The sequence below is a fragment of the Gallus gallus genome, chromosome 2 (genome assembly GCF_016699485.2).
Source record: "Gallus gallus isolate bGalGal1 chromosome 2, bGalGal1.mat.broiler.GRCg7b, whole genome shotgun sequence".
Lineage (NCBI taxonomy): Eukaryota > Metazoa > Chordata > Aves > Galliformes > Phasianidae > Gallus > Gallus gallus.
The window spans coordinates 103,208,471-103,232,137 of record NC_052533.1 but is presented as its reverse complement, the minus strand read 5'-3'; the positions used below and the strand labels follow the sequence as shown (position 1 = coordinate 103,232,137).

At 42.2% G+C, this 23,667-nt stretch overlaps 1 protein-coding gene across 19 annotated transcripts in view; it reads left to right on the top strand.

Annotated features, from left to right (window-relative positions):
* The window catches only part of ZNF521 (zinc finger protein 521), a 232,920-nt gene extending 229,265 nt beyond the window's left edge, over positions 1–3,655 (top strand). For all 19 annotated transcript variants that reach the window (XM_015277992.4, XM_015277991.4, XM_046938231.1 and 16 more), the window contains one exon: positions 2,824–3,655. In XM_015277992.4, the coding sequence (XP_015133478.1) occupies positions 2,824–2,853 (30 nt within the window). In that variant the 3' untranslated portion in view covers positions 2,854–3,655. The remainder of the gene's footprint in view (positions 1–2,823) is intronic.
* Positions 3,656–23,667: the final 20,012 nt, after the last annotated feature.

Here is a 23,667-nt window from a genome sequence, read left to right as displayed (position 1 = left end):
AATTTTTAAACACAACGCCCCTCATAAAAACAACAGCAGTTCATAACTGGGATTAATGTTTGCAATTTTCAGTCACTTAGACGTGGGGTCTCCAATAGATGGCTTTTGGTGGAGTGGAATATGGCTCTCCGTGGGATTACAGAATTTTCTTCCTTTTCTTATCTCTCTCCTCCCATCCTTCGCCCGCTCGTCTCGTCAATGTTATGCTTCTGAAGTGCTTCTACTTTGTGTTTTTTTGCCACTTAGCCAAATAGGTATTTCTCCCTCGTCCCTCACATATGGGGAGCCTTAATTACTTTGGAAAGTGTATTGTGTTTTGACTGTTTGCAGTAAGTAGAGTTGCCTTTTTAAGGCCCAAGCTGCTCAAAGCATTTCCTGATGTTTGAATCCTGCCCTGTCTTGTTTTGCTGTGCAGTACTTGTTTTCTTCTATTGCTTTTTCAGTGTATCGAGAAAATCCTGATATGAACCAGGGCATGGGAGCCATGACACTGAGAGCAGGGGCAAGTCTTTCCCTATGCTGAGCTTTAGTTTATCACATCTAGGCCTTTTTATATTCTGACCAAAAATACCACTGCAGCCAGAGTTACGCCTACAGTACTAAAACACCTTTTGGCTGCTTCACATGCAACTGTTCATCCGGCCCCACACTGATCCTGCAGTCAGTGGAAAGAAAGAAAAATGGAAATGATTGACATGCTTACTCTCAGCAGACTGGAAACGAAAGGCACCCCCAAACATCACCCTGCAATGTAACAACTGGCATACGACTTCACCTACTCAGGAGCAAAGGCGAAATCAGCATTCAGGCTACCACCCCGTATTTAACCTGTCCCATGGTTTCTATGTACTGTAGGGCTTCCAATAAGCTCATGGTGTTATGCTGTAAGTTCTGCAATAAATGGGCACAACAAAATGACTAAGGGGCTGACTGTCAGGCTTAACTCTTAATTTCCTTGCTTTTGTGGTTTCAAGTCAGAGCCCATTACCTGAGACCAGCCGATGTTTTAGTCTGCAGTGTATTGTTACTGCTTTGCAGCATTCTGAAATGACTTTATGGGAAGGATAAGAAGCTAGATGAAATTGAGCAGTAGAGTGTATTTGTTTAACATTCTCTGGCCTCGGACGGTCTGGAATGCCTGCCATCAGCATTAAATCATTTTGTATTCACATCTGGAAATTGCATCTCTGAGTGTCACTGGGTCATTTTCCTTTAATCTTGAGAATGGCACTACATTAAAAATTCCTCAGTCTTACTGTAAGATCCTTTGCTTGCCAAATGTCCCATGAACTATTGTTTGTGTGCATGCACAGTTTTAGGCAGAGAGAAAGAAAAAGGCAGGGGGAGCAATCAGACCAGCCTGCAATCACGCTGCATTTCACATTTGTTTTGCCAAGGCTGCCTTTATGGCTCTTTCCATGGGTAGCTCCGGAGGGTATGCTCTAGTAGATAGATGTTCGCTTTGCTGAGTATTCTGACAGTCTTTGGGGAACAGGTTCATCCGGAAGAGGCCTAAGGAGGTTGGAAGACAGATTGGGCTGATAAAGTAGAGTGAGAGGACTGCACGTGTAGGGACCAGATTATGGGACATGACACCCTTCCCCTCTGAGTCACTGGCCCAAATCTGGCCTGGATTAAAAATGTGCAAAGGTCATCGCTAATCAGTAGCAGTGCTGTTGTCTGTGAAGTAGCATTCACAGACTTTGTTTTTCTGTATACCCAGTTTATATTGGAGCAGGCTTAACGTGCACTGGATTGGTTCCTTGCTCTTAGCTCAGAGTTTGTGTAGGATCTGGGCCAGTGCAGGCACTGAAATAGCATCTCATCCCTAGAAGTGGTCAACTCAATTAGGGCAAGGACGTGAAAGTTGTGTTTGCTGCCACGTTTGTTCATTGCTAGTAGAGGAAAGGAGAACTTCAGGCTCCAAAGCCGATGTCATGCTACCTCACATAAAGTGCTGCATTCAGTTGAGGAAAAATATCTATTTACAAGGGTGGATAGTGATAGGACAGGAAGAATGGTTTTAAACTGCGACAAGGGAGGTTTAGGTTTGATATTAGGAGGAAGTTTTTCACTCAGAGAGTAGTGACACAGTGGAACAGGATGCCCAAGGAGGTTGTGGATACTCCATCCCTGGAGGCATTCAAGGCCAGGCTGGATGTGGCTCTGAGCAGCCTGGTCTGGTGGTTGACAATCCTGCATGTAGCAGGTGGGTTGAAACTGGATGATCATTGTGGTCCTTTTCAACCCAGGCCATTCTATGATTCTGTGATTCTATGATCTGTATGTTCTGGTGGCTGATAGAAGGGCTGTGGCAACCCTCCTGTTTTCTCCTCAGTCTTTGATCTCCCTTCTAGGCACAAAACAGTGCTTACACTCTTTGTGGAATACATTGTGCTATGCTATTTAAGTGGGAAATAGGTTTTAACATAATAAAACTTCTGAAGTGATGCCACAGTCTAGGAAGCACTGTCAATTTTTTGGCTTATAAGCAGCAAGGACATTTCTAAGAATTGCATGCATTTCTCATTTGCATGACATATAAACCATCAGCCACATGTAAGCAGACACCACAACCATGGGGCTGGTGGGCAGGTCTGCCCAAACCTACACAAATGCAGCGTGTTGCCTTCCTGGTGACCTATGGAGAGAAAAGCAGTTGAAACAGCTGGGAAAAGCTCTTCTCTTTGATAACAATGCTTCCTCTGTCTGCTTTAAAACAGGGAGGGGTCAATCATCTTCTCTTTCCAATACATTATTTTGTGTGATGTTGATAGAAATGCCTAACCTGTGACTAAGCTGTCTCTTTTGTTTTCATTACAGAATCATACGATGACCCAGCATAGCAGTTAGTGCAAGGCCCATCTCTTCTGGAGGATTCTTTGTGGCACAAAAAGGGAACACGTTTTACTCTTTGCACGAAACTTTCATTGTTAATGTATATTATTCAGAAACATTGTATTGTACCATAAAACTTGTATTATCGAAACTGTTGGATGTTCATGTGTTTGAACTTTTGAGCACCGGATAGACTTCCTGTATATAAAGTGTTGCACATGTATTATGTTGTCTGATACTAAAATGGTCTTATAAAGACAAGTGGACTTGGGCCCTATTCAAGAAGGATAAAAATAATAATAATACTGTACGAGGGGAAAAAAATAGCTGAAGATCAAGTGTCATTTTCAAGGAGGAGGGAGAAAGTAATAGCTATGTTCCAATACAGCTCTGTTTGGCCTTCCTTTCATTTAAACTTCAGTCTAGAAATCTCTCTCTTTTGGTATACAAACGGATGAATCCAAGACTATTTTTTATTGCTGAAGATTCTTGCAAAAAAATCTGAAGACTCTTTCTCACAGAGCAGGAACCCACAGTTGAATAAGGCCCGTATATATATTTGTAAGCCTTGCGATATGACAGATAGCATTACCATATATGCAATAGTTGTTATGTAGATTGTCAAAGAATTTTTTTTTTTCTGGATACCATTTGAAGCTTTGAGTGTTCAAGACTTTCCTTAATGATTTCACATGGCCAAATTCTTGAATCAGTTGAACTAACCTGTATGTTACTGTTATTAATGTTTACTCTGCGATCTGAACCTGGAGATTACTGGAATTGTTTTCCAAAAGGAAATAAATTCAGTTTACCATTATGTGTGAGCATGCTTGTGTCTTGTCTTTTCCCTTTGAAAGCAGTACTACTGTCATTGCTCCTCTAGTATCTCAAGGACCACCAAGATCTGGAATCCCGCTATGTCAGTACCTCTGTGCTGGTCAGTAGGTCTCTTTTCTCATAGCAGGACATTTAACTAAATGTTCTGGTAGCAACAGATCTGCTGGTCTACTGCAAATTAGTATGTGCTTCAGGGCAGTGTTTTCTAGCCTGTTTGTCTTTTTAGGCAATTTCAACAATTTCCTACCTGCACGCTTGAGATGTTGGTAGCCAGAGTCACCACACATCTTCTATGTTTAGTTATATTATATCCACGATATTATTTATGGAGTTGGGTCTAGCACTGACTACTGGGAGCCACAGCCACCCTGCCAGTAGCACTGCTACCCCCCCATCCCTCACACTCCTTTCCCAACGTGGGCAGCAGAGCTGGGGCTGGCGAATGCAGCAGGATGATGTTCCCTGGCACTATGGCCCTGGGGAGCCACCACCAGACCTCACAGCTTAGCTGAGGTCTGAATACGTGCAGCTCTGAGAAGTAGAAAGGGGATAAAAGCTAACCTTGCCTATCCATATCACCCACAACACCAGCTCACCAACAAAAAAGGAACAAAAAATAAAACATTTTCCAGCTATTCTAATACTGTATCCCATTGCTTGAATTGCTGGAGTCATCCCATGGAAACTGGTGTTGCTGATATGCTGCAGTTAAAGAGCTGCACATCACAACAGTCCAAATGGCTGGAGCTGCTTGCCTATTGCTGTCAGGGTAGATATAAAGTGTGATTTCCAGTTTGCTGAATGTCACATTTTGACTGTCCACAGATGGAGGACAGAGAGGGGAAGAGGTAAAATCTGAAAGTCTCAGGTTACCAGATAGTACAAGAAAGAAATAAGTCACATTTAAAAATCCAGCTTTGAGAATACTGTGCATATTTTGCCAAATACTAAAAAGAAATTCCTGGGTTTCATGTGAAAATCTCATTTGTGCTGACAAAAGGATAAATACAGGCACGAGTACATGGGGCTTGTAAAATGCCAGTTCTATTTATAAGTCAGAAAGTGTTCCCATTCTTATTCTCATTAATATATTACTCATCTCAGCCAAATTGAATGTGATGATGTGTTCTTTATTTTTGACAGACACCTTAAAGGATATAAGACATTTCAGCCTTCATGTGTGAAAGTGTGATGTATTGGTTAAGACTGAAAATAACATGCTTCTAGTAGAGTTCAAGTATATAAGAAATATTACACCCTACTGTTTTTGTAAATGCCAGAGTGCCACTGAGTTGAGACAGATGGTAGCTGGGAAAGATGCAATCTTATAATCAAAAGCTAAAATATGTCAAAAATATGTTAGCAAGCAAAACATAGCATATTACTAGTGTCTCATGTCATGACAGCTTGCAAAACACGCAAAGATGTTGAATTTCTAGATATGTAAATAAAGTAACAGTAAACAGAGCAGCAGCAAATGTGACAAAGACTTTATGCATTGATTCTCCCTGCAGTGCAGCGTAGGGGAAGAGAAGGGTCTTGCGGCCGCAGGCAGCCCCAGATGGCTTCTAAGAGCTGGCTGCTGGTATCGAGTGCTGGAATCCTCTTACCTTTCCAAAGGAACAGGTTTCTCAGTGATACCTAAATAGCTGTTTAAATAGATTATTGAAGACATCTAAACTTCCCAATGAGAACCGAGCGTTCCATAGGGAATGACGAGAGCATTTAGAAAAAACAACGTGAGGGCAGATCATCTTGCCTATGGAAGAGCAAACACAGCTCCCTGCCTGTACACATGTGCATTTCAGCTAGAGCATGCCTTTCTTGGTCCTGGGTCAGCAAAAGCTAAAAGGAGCTCCTCCTAATACCCTTAACACAATGTGAAAGGATAAATCTATTCAAGAGGCTGTGTGGATAGATTGACGGACAGGGTATCCTTTTCCCTCTGAGACTGGCTGTATTCCCAAGATTTCAAGTGGGCGTGAGTTTTACCGTAAGGGATGTTTTAATATAATGATAAGTCCTTTGGCTTGTTAGCCACTCCTGCATTTAGGAAACATAACAGACCTAAGGATAATATAAAGATGGAATGTGTATTGCAGAAGTGACGCAATCCACACAGATGATATCGGAGCACAGGATTTATGAGGGAATGCACTGATTCTTTATTTGAACAAAAGATGATCTGGGACAAACCAGTTATCAGCCCCCCAAAATAAGAGCTTTGACCAGCACTAAGGATTTCATAATTGCTTCCCTATGTTGGATTTCCCCACACATTTGAGGTGCTTCAGCTCCCAGGGAGGCTATCACAACTTCTTCAGCTCACTCATAGCACAGTGCTCTCATTGCTTTCCCTGCTTTAGGAGTCACGTTGCTAACCTTAGTCCAAAACTCCCCCAAAAAGAATATCTTGAAGGCTCTGCCTATTACACCTTGTAGTTCTCATGTCCTTGATAGTGTGTAGAAGAGCCAGAGCCCTCTCCACTTCTCAATGACCAGACTTTTATTAGTAATTCTGGCATGGCCACTCACTTTGTTTCATTACCACTGTCCTCAGCACGCACACAAAAAAAAGACATCCCTTCCATACCAACATATGGCACCTTCTATTTATAACAAGATTAACAATTCATTCACACCTTGATTGAATCCTGCTTTATTGAGATGTCACAACAGATTCTCACAGCCTGCAAAGGGAAAGACTTACAAATGCTAATATTGTGACAAGTAGGACACATAAAAGTAAATGAATTATAATTGGCGACAATTAAAAATAGCTGAGTGTGAAAACAGAATATTGTGCTGCTGTTACAGCTGTGATGAGATGAGGCAAAGTGAAGGGCTCCGTAGGGCTGGACCATCCCTGGATTTGGAAATGTTACCTCAATTCCTGTTTAATGTGTTCAGTCATACACTGATGCTCAATTAATGCTCACACGCTCTTTACATCTTAGTGGGCAATGTGCCGTTCTCCTTAAAGTATTTGCTTCAGTGCCCTGTAGCAGCACAAAAATAAACAAGATCAGATCTTTTTTACCACCTCTATTTAATGCATCCTTTTTCCCTCCCCACGCCGCTTCCCTTGTTTGTATGCGGAAGATTTCTTTAATTATTATGATCGTTGCTGCTGTTGTTAGTAGTAGCAGCGAGCTGTGAGCGCTGCTGTAATGTGGTCCCCCAGGAGCAGAGGGGTCCCCGGCCACCAACCCGTGTGCGCAGATCTTCTGCTGTGCGTGGCACACAAAAGCCCGACAAGGTCTCACTCGTGTTTCAGAGCTCGCTTTCCTTTCAGAGCTATTTGTTATTGTCTCCACCATCACAAGTTTTAAAAAAGGAAAGTTAATTAAATATGGAACAAGACTGAGCAACATCTTTTAAACCATCATGTCATTAGAATTGGATCCCTCTGAGAGCTGCTTAAAAGGGTTTTGAGAACAATGACTGTTCAATCAGATATTTATGGGCATAGTTATGTAAACACACTCTTTATTGTCTATGTATATTTAATATAATTATCAGTTTTGTACTCGGACTCTCAGGAGACCCAACAAATCACAGTGTTGCTTTGAAAATGTCAGCAGAAAAGACAATTATGTTGCGAGCAAATATTCATAAATTATATTAAAAAGTCCTGTGAAAACGTACCCTGTGTTGCAGAACTGCTTTTGCACGAGCAGAATCCTGTCTGCCTCTCCTTCATTTAAACTCTTCTTCATGATAGCACGTGGCTCAAAACAAACCTTTAGCGCTACAGAGCATTCCATTCTAGACTAGTGGGACGTTGTAAGTTGTAGGCAAATTAAAAGGGCTTGTTCACTTTGTTATTAATGTGCTCAGTTCTTTTTAGAAATTTCTAAATAAGGCTTATTGAAATCAGAGGCAAAAGCTGTAGGCACACCGCTGGCTCTGTCCTACATCACTTACTGTACTTTCTTCTCTTCTGAGATGACTCCTGACAACTTGCCATGCTTTCTCCTTCTTTTGCTCATTATGTATTAGGGAAAAAAAAAAGAGTGGAGAACTGGGACGGCGTTCGGTAAATTAAATGTGCCGTGCTTATGCTAAACCAAAACGTGTGCTGGAGTTTGATAAACACCTAGTAAGTGCCTGCAAATCATCGCCACTGCAAGATATACAATCAGCATATCAACATCTTAATTAGCAGCTAATGACATTTGAATGGGAAGGTTAATGGTAAGCACACAAATGCGGTTTATTGAAGGGTAAAATAAATACATTGAGACATTTCAATCTGTATTTATTTTTAAGTGTAAAATGGCTGGGTTTTCTAGCAAGCAATCATTTGTAACAGTAGTATCCCAATTCTGAGCTGCAATTTGGAATCATAGAATCATAGAATGGCTTGGGTTGGAAGGGACCTCAAGGTTCATCAAGCTCCAACCCCCATGCTGCATGCAGGGCTGCCAACCTCCACATTTAATGCTAGACCAGGCTGCCCAGGGCCCCATCCAACCTGGCCTTGAACATCTCCAGGGACGTGGCATCCACAACCTCTCTGGGCAGCCTGTGCCAGCACCTCACCACTCTCTCTGTGAAGAAGTTCCCCCTGATATCCAACCTAAATCTTCCCTCCTTAAAATCTCCAAGAACTAATGGCCTTTCCTGGTGCATCTGATCCTAGTGAGGAAATTGCACTTGTTGGACAAAGAGAAGACAAAATTCTGCTTTATTTTATTTTATTTTATTTTATTTTATTTTATTTTATTTTACAGGGAAAATGCATTTTTATCCATGCACCTATCTTTTGAGCACACCTCTAGATATCAAGTAGGCACAGGATTGTATGGGCTGCTTTCTGATGTTTCTCTCAGTTGCTATTTTCTAAGCATACGTTGAAGAATTTGTTATAGAAACCATACTCTTAACTTTTTCAGTGGGCTGGGTTCCCACCACACAATATACAAAATCACTGCCTTTGCATGGACTGTGGGGAATGATGTTCAAAGATTTGCACAGAGATTTGAAATGTAAAGCAGTTCCAAGATGATAACAATTCTGAATATTCTGCCCATACAGACTGTGGTGTTGCTTACACCCAATCTCGGTAGAAGTCCCCAGTCTCATGATCTCCTCTTGGTTTTGTGCTTTTTCTAGATGTTTGATCTCACTCAGTCTTCTTCCTCCTTGTTTATGGAACCAATGATGCATTTGTTCAGACAAGTGGCTAAAAGTTCAGTAACAAAATGAAACTACAGTGTTGAATCAACTGCTTTGGCAAGATCAAGCTGTTGTACAGATGTTGTACAGCAGCACCTTCACAAGATGAGGTGTGCTCTTCTGTGTAAATAAGGGTCAGAGGACAAGAAGAAGCAAAAATATTTGTGCAGCAAATGAGATCTACAGAATTTAAAAGTCAGTTGACATGGTAGAACAGTTTTGTTTCAGGGAAATACACATCTTTTGGAATCATTCCTACTTTCTTGCAGAAAGCAATGGTTAGATTTCTCCTTGTTTCTTCAATGCCATTCTTTCCCCTCATTACTCTCTATTCTCTAATTGTTTCATGACTGACAGAGAACAGTTTTGATTTTAATTGCATTTGTGAACCTGCATTTGACTTGGTGTCTAGACCACTGTTTTTGATGGACTTAAGATTTCATGTTGATACATTCATCCTTTGACATAATTTATTTCCAGCCATCTTTACTGTTTGGCTTAATTCAATTTTCTGACATAAAAGGAAAGATCATATGTTTTATTTGGTGTTAACTTCTGGTGGGTCCTTTGTAAATCTTCTAATCTTATTCACAACTTTCCCACATCAATAGTTGATTTTTTTTTTTTACTTCTGCTTCCCCTCTCATGGTAATAACCCATGAAGCCATCCCCAGAGTCTTTTTTCTCTGCTCACTGTGGGTATATCTCCTTTCTTCTTCAGCACCCCTTATTTCTCTGACAGCATCACGGGGATCACATGGGGTTTTAGAGCTCCTCTCAACAGTTCCCTGTTGTTATGGCACGTGTTGGTTTGGTATTCTCAGGCTGCGGCTGTGGCATTGTCAGAAGAATGACTGCCCAAGAATGGCAGCTCATGTTTTTAATGTTGTTTTGGGAGGAAGTCTGAATTAAACCCTTGACTTATCATCAACCAAAGTCAGTCAGTCTTTTATCCTGTTTACAGATCACTGGACTTTTAAGTCCTAAGAGCCTCTCTTCTCTCAATGATAACATGTTTTCAGAATCTTTCAACACTTCCTTAATTGCAAAAATTTGCAAACAAAGGAAACATCCATGCCTCACTCTCCACCAGTCGCTCCCTTGGTCAGGCTCCTTCAATCTACTGTCTCCTCGTGTTCTCTCCTCAGACTTTCAAGGGGAATGGAGAAGAAGATTAAAGGGTTATCCAGAGGTTACGTTCAACTGTTTGTTCATTAGATTTCTGTCTCACTTGGTTGTTCGAAGGAGCAGCTGAACATATGAATGATGTTGTAATATTGCCCATATTTATTCAATGCACACGTTTTCTTTGGGCTGGCTCCTGTCAGGCTTAGGAAGGTAGAAGCCAATCTGAAAACCTTCAGACCTTTTCTGAGGGAGCGATTGCTAATTATCATTCTCTTCTGAATTTCAGCATAGGGATGAAGAGCAGCTTCAAAAGCCTGAGAGGTATTTATCAGTGCGCTCAGTATACAGCACCACAACTCTAACCAAGGTTTTTTTTCCTTGTGGATGCTATTTGATGTATTTAGTGTTACTAAGCAAGAGATTTTGTTGAGGATAGATATGCTTGTGGTAATATATCTGTGACAACACATGCTTGAACTGTCTTTCATTTTACTCGCAGTGAGATACTCAGTGTCTTGGTATAGAAATTGACTTTCTGCTGTTACCAAATTCGATCCAAGATAGATAGCCTAGACATTTATCTAAGAAATGTATTGTCTCTGAGCCTGTTTGGGTTATGCTATTTGCTGTCCTCAGTGTAAGTCACAAGATGGTGGCATGCATTTCTTCTGCAATGTAGACAAACCTCTGCACAAAAAGTCATACAACTTTGCATTATTATTATTGTTGTTGTTGTCATGGTCCTGGTAATTCTGTCTTTTTCAAAGATACGTCCACTGGCTGAATACTTTCAATTGAGGCACTTTATTTTGAGGTTCACCTCAACTAGGGACCTGCCAGCAGCATTGATCAGCAGAAGGTAAGTGGGGGAAAGTGCAAGGTTAGGGCAGTGGTACAGTAACTTTTTGCTATAGTTTCCTGGCCTTGAATTTCTTGCCCCAGAACTTCTATTGCCACAAGTGACAGCTTCAGGCAACTTTTTCTTTATTTGTCAAATTTGGGTTTTGCACCTTTATAGATGTCTAGCACACACAAGTTTTGTTTCTTAGCTACACATTTCATGAAGAAATTCTTCTTTGTGTTTCTTTTGAGCCTATTTCATTTAGCCCCATGGCAGAAAATGCATGACCTGCTTTTTCACTCTTTCAGGCCCTCACTGCAGACCTCTGCCAGGGCCATCTCCTTTCACTCCCATGGTCTTTCTCATGCTCCTCAATAAGTGAAAGAGGTCACTTCTGAGCAACACAGAGCATTCTTCCCACCAAAATCCAGCAGCCCACCCATGCTACACAGTGGTCATAAGGGGAGGATGAATCTCTCTTTGGTTTAAAAGGTGATGCTACATCCACAAGGTAAGACACAGTACAACCCTATGCAGAAACACCGTGTAGGACCTCCAAAGCCATACAGCTGGGTTAGTACAGCCTCTTTCAAGGGCTAATTAACCGATAATTTATTAATAGCATCATACTACCCTGGCACAGCCATCCAGATCTTAATGTCTAGCTTCAAGCTTGGGGATCTCCTCAAAGTGTGGCATTCAGGATGGTGATATCCTTAGGTTTTCACCTTGCGGGTAGTCCAAAAACAGTAGTTGGAAACTGGAGGGTTGATTGGCCATTCCTATATAGCACTCTTAGCTATGAGCAACTCTCCTGAAGGTATTGGAGTTATAGTGGAATCATACCAGTACAACATAGCAGAAAATATTGAAAATATTGAAATTTTTTTGTTTGTTTGTTTTTTGTTTCCTTTTCATGCACCACTAGAACACATCCCTTGGCTCAGTCAAGCTCAGTTCCCTCTGCTTGCTCCTTGCCCATTTACCTTCCATTTCTATTGTCTAGGACCAGCCTCTCTCATCCACAGCCCCCGTGTCTTTCATAAGTAGCAGTCTCCTTTGCCTAGGCATACCCAGGGTAATGTGAAGCTATGATCGAATGTCCTTTTGTAGCTTTAACCAATATCCGTATCTATTTTCCCAGCCACCCCTCCCAGTGCCAACAGCCTTCTGGCTTTATTTATGTGCCCAAAGTGTACACATGCATACACACAGAAACAGTATGCCAAACTAGGACGTAAGACATAACATCAGAGTAGTTTGTGGTGGTTGAGAACAAGGGGCACCTGAGTGCAGCAGAGTGCACCCCCAGGATGCGTCTTCCCTGTTCTGAGATGTTATATATTTAAACAATTTGGAGTTAATTAAGAGTATTGGCTTGGAACTAAATCAGGAACCTCACACATCTGTGCTCACTTCCTAAAGAAGAGGCAGTTTAAAGAATGCCTGAAGCTAAACACATTATTTTGTACCTTGCTAAAAAGTTGGGTTTTTTTCTTCCTTTTAACCTACATTGCTAGATGCCTATGAACATCTTTTTAAAATGCGGGGTGATTTTTTAACCGATAATGAAATTTATTATTTTGTATGCAGCTTAACTTCATCCTAACATCAGACTGCATAATTTAAAATGAGTTTTCTTCATATACATAACATCATAACATTGCAAGACTCCAAGTCTCTAGCGTATTTAAATGCCTGTTGGTGAGGGTTCGCTTTAGATCCAAATCTCCAGCGTCCCAAGCATGCTTCTTGAGCCTCATGATAGCTACAACTAGTTTCAATGGAATCTTCTCCAGCAGGCGAGTCGGGTTTTGCTTACCCTATTTTAAATCAGATAGGTTATGATTTTTATGTCTGCTAAGAAAATGGCTTTGATCACACCTTTTCATGCCACTTTCACCTAAGCACTTTCAGATGTTGCCAGCCCCCAAAGATTTGTTCAAAGGTCTTAAAGAAAAGGGAAAAATTGCAACATCAGGTTTTCAGACATTCAATTGTCAGCTTTGATTTGTGATTTACACTTGACATATTCATTATGGGCCACTTTATTTTTCTCACTAAAATGATTAACATTTTTTTTTTTCTTTTCTTAGTTTGTGGAGGCATAAGCACTGTAGCACAGTGCTAATATTTCAGTGAAGGAACATCACGCTAACAGGTTTGACACAAACAAAAGGAGGTACTTCTCCATCCAAAATCTGTGTGCTGTGAAGCTCCTTGCCACAGGGTAGAGTGGAAACTAAACAGTCAATGGGTTGAAAAAAGATCACTGGAAAAATTCATGGGACATAATGACCAAGAATTCAATCTGAAAGGACCACACTGCACTGAGCTGACCCAGGAGCTGCAGAGTGCTGCGGGTGGCAGAAGCAGTCACTCACCAATGAGCGCAGACAGGCTGCACACGCAGACCTTTTGTCTGGCCAAGACAATGCTGTTCTCATGTTCTTCTGGTTCTAGGATAATGCAATATGCAAATACAGCTTGTAGCTTAATCCAGGCAACTAATGGAGAGTTGCAAAAGTAGACTGAATCACAAGGACTCGATGATCCTTATGGGTCCCCTCCAACTCAGGATACCCTATGATTCAATGATGAGATTAAATTTAAAATGAAATAATTAAAGACTTCTTTGTCTGTATTGAAGCAGTATAAGCACAGCTAGTTGACGAAGATTTAAGGATATAAGCTCTAAATTGCTTTTGATGTGGAGTAAAGAACAATCTCCACACAGCCAGCAATGACAGAAGCAAGTAGCTGACAATGGCAAGCTGCTGCTGGGTGAGCAGTAGAAGTAAATGCGTTTGAACGAGCAGAGCTGGAAGTTACACAGAAATCAGAAACAAACACGACACAGTGCAAATATCAACAGGGAAGGCTTAATTCAAGCCTTCCTATCTCCCCAAGTGGAAAAAACATTGCTGTAGGACTGCATTTTGTCAGCACCCACACATCGAAGCCGAAGAAAATAACATTCGCTTGAGGCAGGAGGGAGCTGGGTGAGGAGGGCTGGAGGTGCGGGGGATGTGCAGTGTGTCCCTTCTCCAGCTCATCTCTGCCACACTTCATGCTGAAATTCCTCTTCCACCCTGTCATGCTAATGGCACCTACATCTGCAGTGGTAGTGGGGGCTGGAATGGGGTTGCCAGGAGCAGACTCACATTCCTATTGCGTGCTTTCACGGGGGAATCTCTTTGGTAGGCAATTATGTTAGGTCTTTCTTTAGAAACCAGTGCTCACTGCATCTCTGAAGAATGGCAACGATTTAGTAGATCTCTTCCATGCTGCAGCTGCTTTGAAATACGATAAGTAATTACAGTTAACGAACAATGTGTAAACATCTATACAAACAGATCCACATAATTCGTAACTGTTGGATCAGGATACATTCCATTGTAGACTACCTTCTCTCAAAGATTGGACCACAAGTAAGAAAACCCCTGTTCAATATTGTAACAAAAACTCAGTGGATACTCCTCGCTCTAGCTTAAAATGTGTGGTGTTGAGTTAAATAAATTTCAGAGAAGCCAAAAAGAAAAGGAACATTAGATTCTCTGAAACATTCAGATTTTGGTACCCTGATATTTATAATGCCTGAATAACGTGCGGAGTAGGCTGAAAGATGTGTATGGCAGGGCTTCCAGCTCAGGTTACTTTATGTTAGAGCATGGTGACTTCAGGAAAACAATTGCATATGCATGTCCATACCAGCTCTAGTGACTTGGATGTGGCTGAGCTGTCCCTTTTGCAAAACCCAGCTTGGGAGGAGCAAGGGTCAGTAGGGTACATCCCACACAGGTATGTGCCCCGTCCCTGGAGGTACTCAAGGTCAGGCTGGATGGGGTTCTGAGCAACCTGATGTAGCTGCAGGTGTCCCTGTTCATTGCAGATGACCTTTAAGGGTCCCTTCCAACTCAAACATGTCTATGATTCTATGATCGGGTACATCCTGCAGTACAGTAAGGTGGTACTTTGTGACCAGAGGTTTCATTGGCCCAAAGGCTGCCCTTCCCACCATGAAATTGGAAGGCTCATGCATGGGGAGGTGGCTCCTCTCCAAGCAGAGCAGGCAAAACAGCGTGTCCAGCATTGCAGACTCACAGACACGAGAGGAAGTCCCTGCATAGGAAGAGCCAGTTTGAGATCTTTTTTTTCTATGGATCAGGATGTTTCAATGACATGAGACTTGAAAAATCATTGAGAATCACCTCCTTGTGAGTACACTTGCTTCACTTAAGTCGGTAGTGCTGTTTTATCTCTCCAACCACTTGTTATCAAGTCACTGCCATTAACTATGTTGAAAGCCTTGGTGACGTGTGTTTAGGCATTTGCTAGCATTTGGCCACCTATGGCATTTGCTTATGTATAAAACATTTATGCAAGCTCAATGATTATAGTAGGTGTTCGCTGCCTTCTGTAAACAGAGTACAACGTTCTGTGAACAGGGGCAACCAGCAGATTACTCTGTGATTGTGCATCTAGGCCGAAATATAATTCATTTAGCATGGAAAATCCCTTTCCAGACTTTCTAAGGCTGCAACTACAAATAAAAAAAATTGCCAGATGCTGATAGAGACTGAGCATTGTAGGTATGGTGCCCCCATCCCGCCTGCTGGTAACAGTGGGCTGTTCATAGCCACACAGAAATGGGCATCCCTTGAGTGCATGAAGACAAGTTCCTGCTTCCACAGCTGCCATCCAGGTGATGCCACTTCTGCATGGTCCCTCCAACCCTCAGAGGAGGTGCTACCACCAAAAGGTGACCCTGGGAGAGCCACAGCAGTAGAAGGGCATTCATCCCACTGAGGTGGTGGAAGTTGTTTGGGAGGCTCTTTATCAGCCTGAGGAAGTGGTTCACAGACTCGTCTCAAATGCACACTTGGAAAGCAGGTGATAAACTTCCATAGGCAGGCTCTTTCACAACATTGATCATGCAAGAGGGAAACCAAGAAGTAGTGTCTTACTGAAATCTCCCACTATACATTAAAAATATGGGACACAAGAGGGAACTGCCTGAGTATTCCTCCCCCAGGTTACAGGTTTAAGATCAAAGCACTCTGAGATGAAAAAATGTGAGATCCTGCCCCTCTTGCACTCCTCAGTGCCCATGGCTACACAGGACACCAGATAAGCAACTGCTTCGGCCGGTAGGGCTGGGATTTCAGGGCTGCTCATGCAAGTGGGTGCCTGGCTTACATTAGGCAGTGCTTATACTGGGAACAGGCACAGAGCCAGCCTTGCAGCTGTACGTGTGAGCAAGTGGGCACCTGAGCCAGGGGTGGAAGATCACGTGTGCGAAGACTCTGCCCCACACCACTGCTACCAGCCCTGAGCCACAGCCCTTGAATTTCACAGCCTGGCAAAGCTCAGCTGGCATCCATCTCTCTGCAGCTCCCTGAAGGGGAGACTGAGATTCTGTGCAGCTCTATTAATGTTGCTAATCGCCATGGTCTCTTGCTAAGGGGAAACAAGGAAACAAATTGAACCCCCAGACAAGCCCTGCCAGATTTCTTCTTTCAAGCAACAGTGCCTGCTCCACAAGACACAGAGGTTGAGAGGCAGAGCTCGTCTGGTGCAAATAGATGTTCCTTGGTGTCACTGACCTGACCAGGGCTTCAGGAAAGAGTGAGATGTAGTGGTTCCAAAAATAACCTTTAAAAAGTCTCCTGGTATCTGTTAAGAAAGTATAACAGAAATGTAGTATACTGTTCCTCCAAAAAATAAAATAGAAGCTGAGGAAAGATGAATTTCTTTTTATTTTGTTGTTATTTCTTTCTTATGTCTTCTTTTCCTTCTTCCACACCAAGAGAACCTGTACTTATCAGCCTCTTGGGTGGCCTTTTACATATAACAAGGTGGGAAGAGATCCCATGGGTAGCCACATTTGAGCTTCTAAGTTAGGAAACCCCAGACTCAGTCTGCAGGAGATACTGAGGGGTCTCATCTTCTCTTTTCTGCCTCGTTACTGCATCCTTATTTTCTCTGTAAGGGAACGCTCACTCCAGAAGGACCTGTAGCATCTTCCATTCAGGTCCTCCATAGGGATGACAAGACCAGATCTTAAGACCCAGCTCAGATCTCCTCTATACACACCTCTAGGTAGTCTATCATATCCCAAAAAGCCTATTTAACCCCTATTTAGTCAGTCTCTACAAGCACCATGCCTATCCATAGTGATGGCAGTTTTCCTATTTGTTTTATTTGCTACTAGTTGTATGTTAAATGCCTTGTTGTCACAGTACATGCATTCCAAGGTATAAACCTACATTTTTTCAAAGCAAGAAGCCATTTTGAGCCTCTAGATGTTTGGATAAGTCCAAGTTGAGGCAACATTAAAAGTATTTTGGAAGTGGTACACATCTGTTTTAAAGGTGGAAGGTACTGCAGCACTGTAGCAAACTCCTCCCTGCCCAAGGCAGGAAAATTGATGATAGCCATAAGGAATACCCATACTGATGAGACCCTGATCGCAGAAGGACACTGGCAAACATTTGCTTTTCCAATTGATGAAGCAGTAACATTTCCCTTTAGAGATCCTACCTCATCCTGCTTATCCTGAATTTCTGTTTGCTTTAAAGAACCTGAGTCAATGGCGTATTTGGTCTGGGCATTCAAGTCTCTCAGGAAATCTGGTACAGTGGTCAGAGAAATGGTTAACGACCCATGTGTGCAAGGGGAAGGATCAGCTGTCCAAGTGAACTGCTGGTTAAGGTAGGAGCAAGAGAAAGGAAAGAGGCAAATAGGATGTTCTGCCTTCTCCTCCATGTTTTAGCTACAGGTCTATTTGTCCTCAGTTTCTTATTGCTCACATACTGTGCCCAGAAGCTAACTTGCTTTCTGGGTGACAGACAACAGTAACTGGTCAGAGAAACAGTCATAATCTGTGACTGATGGCTTTTGTTGCCTCTGTGTTGTTTTCCCCAGAGACAGATATCTGTCAGTGAGGAATAAAAAAAAGGTGGGTTCTCCTGCTCCTGCCTGTGCTCAGTTTCCTGGCTGGAGGCCCAGAGAGGCAGTGCTCGCAGCCCAGCCACAGCCCACCATGTCTTGTCCCCCAGGTCAGACGTGGCCACGGTGCTTCCTACGTTCCTTTTGTTTCCACACTCATTTCCTGGCCTGCAATGCTCCACTCCGCAGGGACATTGCACATATCAAAAATGCAGGGTGAAGTTGTCTAGAAATGGAGACAGGTTGTTTTTGGCAGGAGGCCCTTGAGCCAGAAACATTTTACCAGAAGAAATATGGTCGATATTTATGGAAAGTAGGATTCGACTTTGAATGGGGCTTATGTTCATAAGTCACTTAAGGCCCTTCTGAAAATCCCACCAATAATTCTTAAATTAAACAAGTCAGCAATTCCATGCAAGCCGAAAAACGAACTGCTGTGTCCCACTCATGGATCTGAGCTCAGTAACTGAAGAGCCAAAGAAACCCTCAGAGGTTTGGTATGATCACATGGAGTGCTCGTGCATTTTTATATGTGCAGTATGCGACATGCATCACTCAAAAGAGCCTAAAGAGTCATTACATTCCAGCAAGTACTGGAAAGACCTTGGCAAAATGTATCATCTGGCCTCTTGTACTCACAATGCAAGATTTAATGACCGTTGATTCATATTCAGTCTGGATCGCAATAATTTTCAGAGTATGTCTGGAGTGATAAAGGGTTCTGCCATTAGAAATATATCTTCACAAGACGTGGTTGCAATCCTGGCTGGTTTCTGTTTTCAGCCGATGGTACAAAATATCCTGTCAGAGTGGATGAAATTTGCTTTGGGTATTTTTGCCGGACGTTACATCGAGTCCAGAGAATCCCAAGCCAAGCCAGCCCCAGCCAGTTACTAAAATGAGCTATTCAGACCATCACAGACATGAAAGGCAGCAAAGGAGGCTGGGGACTGGCTGCCTGGGGATCAGCTCTGCCTCAAAGGACCTGGGGTACTGGTGGATTCACCGTGTGAATCCACAGTGCACACTGACAGAAAGTAAGGCCAGCAGCATCTTGGGCGTTGCCAACGGGAGTGCAGTAATGCTCTCAGTGAAAGCAGTTGCTCCGCTTTACTCAGCACTTGTTGGACAACATCTGAAAGACTGTGCCCAGTTTTGACCTTCCACCACAGGAGAAGTGGTAAAATGGAGTGAGCTCAGTTAATACTATCGGGATAGCTGGAGATGGAGCACTGCTTCAAGGAAAAGCTGCAGGACTGGGGCTGCTTCATCCTAGAGATGACTCAGCTTTGATGGCATGTAACAGGTACCATCAGTGCCCTGAGCAACTGCAACTGCTCCATGGCAGTCAAGAGGATTGTCATCTGCAATCAGACATACAAATGTCTCTGAAAACCCAGTCCAGAGTCACCTGCACTGTAATATTTAGTTGGGTAAATTTCAGGAAGGTTGTCACTGATTGCTAGTAGATTGCTTAGCTCAAGAGTAGAGCTGCCCCTCTCTTTGACAAATAGAAAGTGGAGGGGGAAGGGATGGAAATGGATGCATGCAATAATTACCACTGGTAAAAGGACTTCTTAGATCCTTCTGTGTATGAGTTCGGAGAGCATGAAAAGCTTTGAAGGGTCTCCTGGGCTTTGAGACTACCTCTGATGGCAAAAATATTTAAGGCTGTTGTCCCATCAACACACAAAGGCAGGTAATGTGGAAATTAGAACAGTGTGCAGTTCTGAAGAGTGTCAGAAAAAACTTTCTCCAGCTCTTCAAATAACCAATGGTGGTCAAATACTTACAATACTTGCTAGATGCAGCAAACAATGAACAGAAGGGGATTTTGAGTAGGGAGCTGATGGACATAAATTAATATCTGTAGCTGTATAACAGTGCTCTCCAGTGGTAACAGTACTCTTTCACTCCTTGTATGAGTCAAACTCCACATTACTAAGGAAGAGCAAACCCACTTGAAGAACATGAGTGACTTTGGTAATCTTGGCAAGAGCTGAACGGCTAAGTAGACTTATGACTATGGAACTGAGGTCTAAACCAGCAAAGATCTGAGAATATTTAAAAATGGCTTTATTCCTTTGAAAATGAGGCACAAAATGCTTCAAATTAGACAGTTAACTGTTGGAGAAAAGACAGAAACTACAGGAAATGGCTTTTCTGATAGCATACGTAATCTTCCTGAGTAACTTTCACACAGCAACAGCAATAAAACAAATATGGTACACATCATAAGAGCTCAGAGTGCAAATAACCAAAGAACAGACCAAAAAAACCCAAACACATTAAACAAAAAATTGTCTGATGTGATGGTTGTCCTCCTCAGCTTTCAAGTCTCATGAGAAGAGGCTGAGGGAGCTGGGATTGTTCAGTCCGGAGACGAGGAGGTTCAGGGGAGACCTTATTGCTCTCTAAAACTCTCTGAAAGGAGGTGAAGTGGGAGTCAGCCTCTTCTCCTGCGTAAGTAGAGATAGAACGAAAGGGAATGGCCTGCAGTTGTGCTAGAGGAGGCTCAGGTTGGATATTAGGAAAAATTTCTTCTCTGAAAGAGTGGTCAGGCATTGGAATGGGCTGCCCAGGGAGGTGGTGGAGTCACTGTCCCTGGAGATGTTCAAGAAACATTTAGATGTTGTACTGAGGGACATGGTTTAGTGGGGCAATATTGGTGGTAGGTGGAAGGTTAGACTGGATGATCTTAGAGGTCTTTTCAATCATGGTGATTCTGTGATTCAGAGACTCTGGGGGATACAAAACTAAGTAAAGATTTATCCTGAAAGCTGCAAGGAAGGGAGAAGCCCATGAAATATCAAGTCCACACTAACAAGCAAGAAGAAGAAATGTTGGGAAGACTAGGGAAAAGAAACCTGAAGGAGGTGGCAAGCAAGACATCAAAACAAATAGCAACCAGCACTTAGAGAAAAGGGTAAGAAGGAAAAACATAATGTCTCTGGAGAAGGAGGAAGAGCTGAGGAGTGGATTTCTGGAATATTTTGAAGAAAAGAAAAAGGTACCTAGCAGGCTGAAATATGAAGTGTGTTCTCCGCACAGGTGGGTATCACAACATACTGGAAACAAAAAATAATGATATGTTTTTCTCAGATTTGTTGTGCGTGAGTTATGAACACTACAGGACAAAGATAAAGCCATAGCTTGGGCCAAATGAAATGAAAACTTCAAAGTGCCAAGCTGAGGCAAGCCCATTTGCTCTGAGTACCCACTCTGTTTGATGGGGCTCCCTATTTTAAGGGATTCTTTTTCTTTTTTTCTTTTATATTATGTAGTAATGCTCTACATGTACAGAACTGGAAGCTGATAGAAGTGGGAGCTACAGGCCTTCAGGTTGGATAATGTCAAGGATAGAGATTAAAAGAGAAAATCAAACTTGACACCATTAGAAGACAACCAATCTGACGTTATGAAAATAGTCCAGCAACAGAACAGTATTCATGGGACATGCCATCCTTTTGGCTTATACACTGGCATAGCAAATTCATAACATATATTGTAATAATTTCATTCACCCTGATAGTCAAACAAAAGCAAAGCATAACTAAGAGGAGAAAATACAGTTTTAGGAAAGCTTCCACTGGCATATCAGTTGAGGTAGGTATAGCCTCTGTTCCTGGTGTCAGGAATGCTCTTCTGAAGATAGTTTGCTAGGATAAGAGATGGCTGCAACACCTCATACCTCATGCATACAGTGCTGCTTATCTGCTACAGTGGATGACACTACTACTCTGCCCCAACTGCACAGAAACAGTTTTCTCATTGTATGATAATTAACTAACTTCTCTATGTCCTAGGTGACTGAAATTTCTTTCAGGACTTAACTGAGCAGGTCAGCTTACATATTTACTTGCCTTCAACGACAAGCCTCATTGTTCTGATGATCTGTAGCAGCCCTTTTAATTTTTAATTTCTTGCTAAATTACGTATGTTGCCAGCATTTTACCCACTTCAAATATCCTTCTTTAATATAGAAAAATCAGAATTGTTCTCTTTTTCTATCACTGTAGAAGGCCAAGACAGAGATTAGCCATTAGCTTCGCTACAGCCAAATTTTAGTCAAAGAAGTGCAGAAATTACAGTATCAGAATTTTTCCAAGAAGGGAATTAGATTATTTGTGTGAATGTTAAATCTATTTTCCACTATTTTATTCATGCAAACACATTCTTGAACCACTCCAGTCAAGATTTTTATCACTTTCAGATGTAAAGTCATAGAATTAAAATACTTTAAGGGTTATCCAAGTTGCCTAATACTTCTATATAGTGCAATAGTCATCAAAGGTAGCAACAGCAACACTGCTGAATTTGTGTGTTCTGTGTTTATTCTTTTCATAGTATTGTTCCATTTGCTACAGTTCACCTCAGGAGGCAGCAAGAAGCCTGACTTTATCCAAAGGGTTAATAACAAGAAACTTGCTTCCCAAAAACTCCTTAGGTTCTGAGGCACTACTGCTTACTTAAAAGGATTTGGTAGACCGTACCTGCTGCTAAGCCTATAAAGAAAGATAATGTGTTATATTTTAAAATGTATTCAAGCCTGTAAAACCACTGGTCTTCGGGGGGGGAAGGTGTTCTTCAATTCAGATATCACACCAAACTCTGACACTGGGGAGAGAGGCAGTATAAGACAAAGTACAAATGAGGGTCTTTTATGAGAGAGACTAGATAGCCATAATATCAAAGTATGTGCAAATCTGGCTTGCACTACATTGTTGGTACTGTTATGTCCTACGGTGCTATAATCTCTAGCAACAGCAACAAAGGGATCATTCTAGCTTTTGCCTTCGCTGGTGGAGCTGCAAGCCTTGTCAAATTGCATAATGTTGTTATATGTCTACTATGTACTGGGTGGGGACGACAGAGTTATTCTGCTTGTTTTGCTAGTCAGAAAGCTTCTGGACAAGCTATTTCTGTATAGAAACTGTGTTATATTATTCTGATAGGTCAACACCATGGATATATGCTACTAAAATGAATACCAAGGCATTTGTTTAAAAAGTTATCTGAAAGAGGAAAAAGAAAGGGGAAAAAAAGAAAGATAAAGAAGAACATAAGGGAGAAAAATCTTCTTTATACAAAAAAAAAAAATGAAGGAAGTATGTTAAGAAAAGTCACGTGCCTGTAAGTTGCCATTCTGTTGGGTGGAAGTCAAGAAAACACTATGCGCTGTTGTCTCAACCTTGGAGGCAGTGCAAGTAGCAGCAGAACCAGGACAGGCAGATTTATGGGTTGCTCTAGTTCCTGCCCCTCCAGCAGAGGATGCAGTGGATGCTGAGGGTGTCTTCATATCAGCTCCCACCAGATCATCAACCCCATTCCCCTCTTCCCTTGTCTGCACAGCCTCCTGACTGATCACCACATTCAGTCCCACCATGTTCATACTTCTCTTTCCGCTGAAATGGTTTTAAATGCTATGTGACTGAGTTAACCATGTGGGCTCTCCTGCTGAGCCTGCCATCTGAACTGAACCAGTTCAAACCAAATCTCTGCCATATTTGCAAAAGGATTGCATCAGCCAAAGACCAATCTGAACTGTCACTTCCAACCAATAATTCTCCATCTTTGCTGGCCACCCTGTTGTCACGTGAGTTTTCTGGGCAAGGATTGCTTTCTGAACAAACACTCCTCCTTCTCATCAGCATTAAGACTGTGGCATCAAATGGCAATAGCAGGAAGCAGGCTCAAAGCAAACAAAACAAAGAGTTTTAGAGCTTCTTACTTCACGGTATGTCAGACTTGAGAAGTTCAGATGGCTTCCAGGGGAGACTGTGCAATTTCATGGCAGACAAATGCACTGAAGATCAATAAATCTGCAGAAAACACAACTAGTCCAGGAAGCCCTATTCTAATAATGGCTGGAGGATGGGAGAGCACTCAAT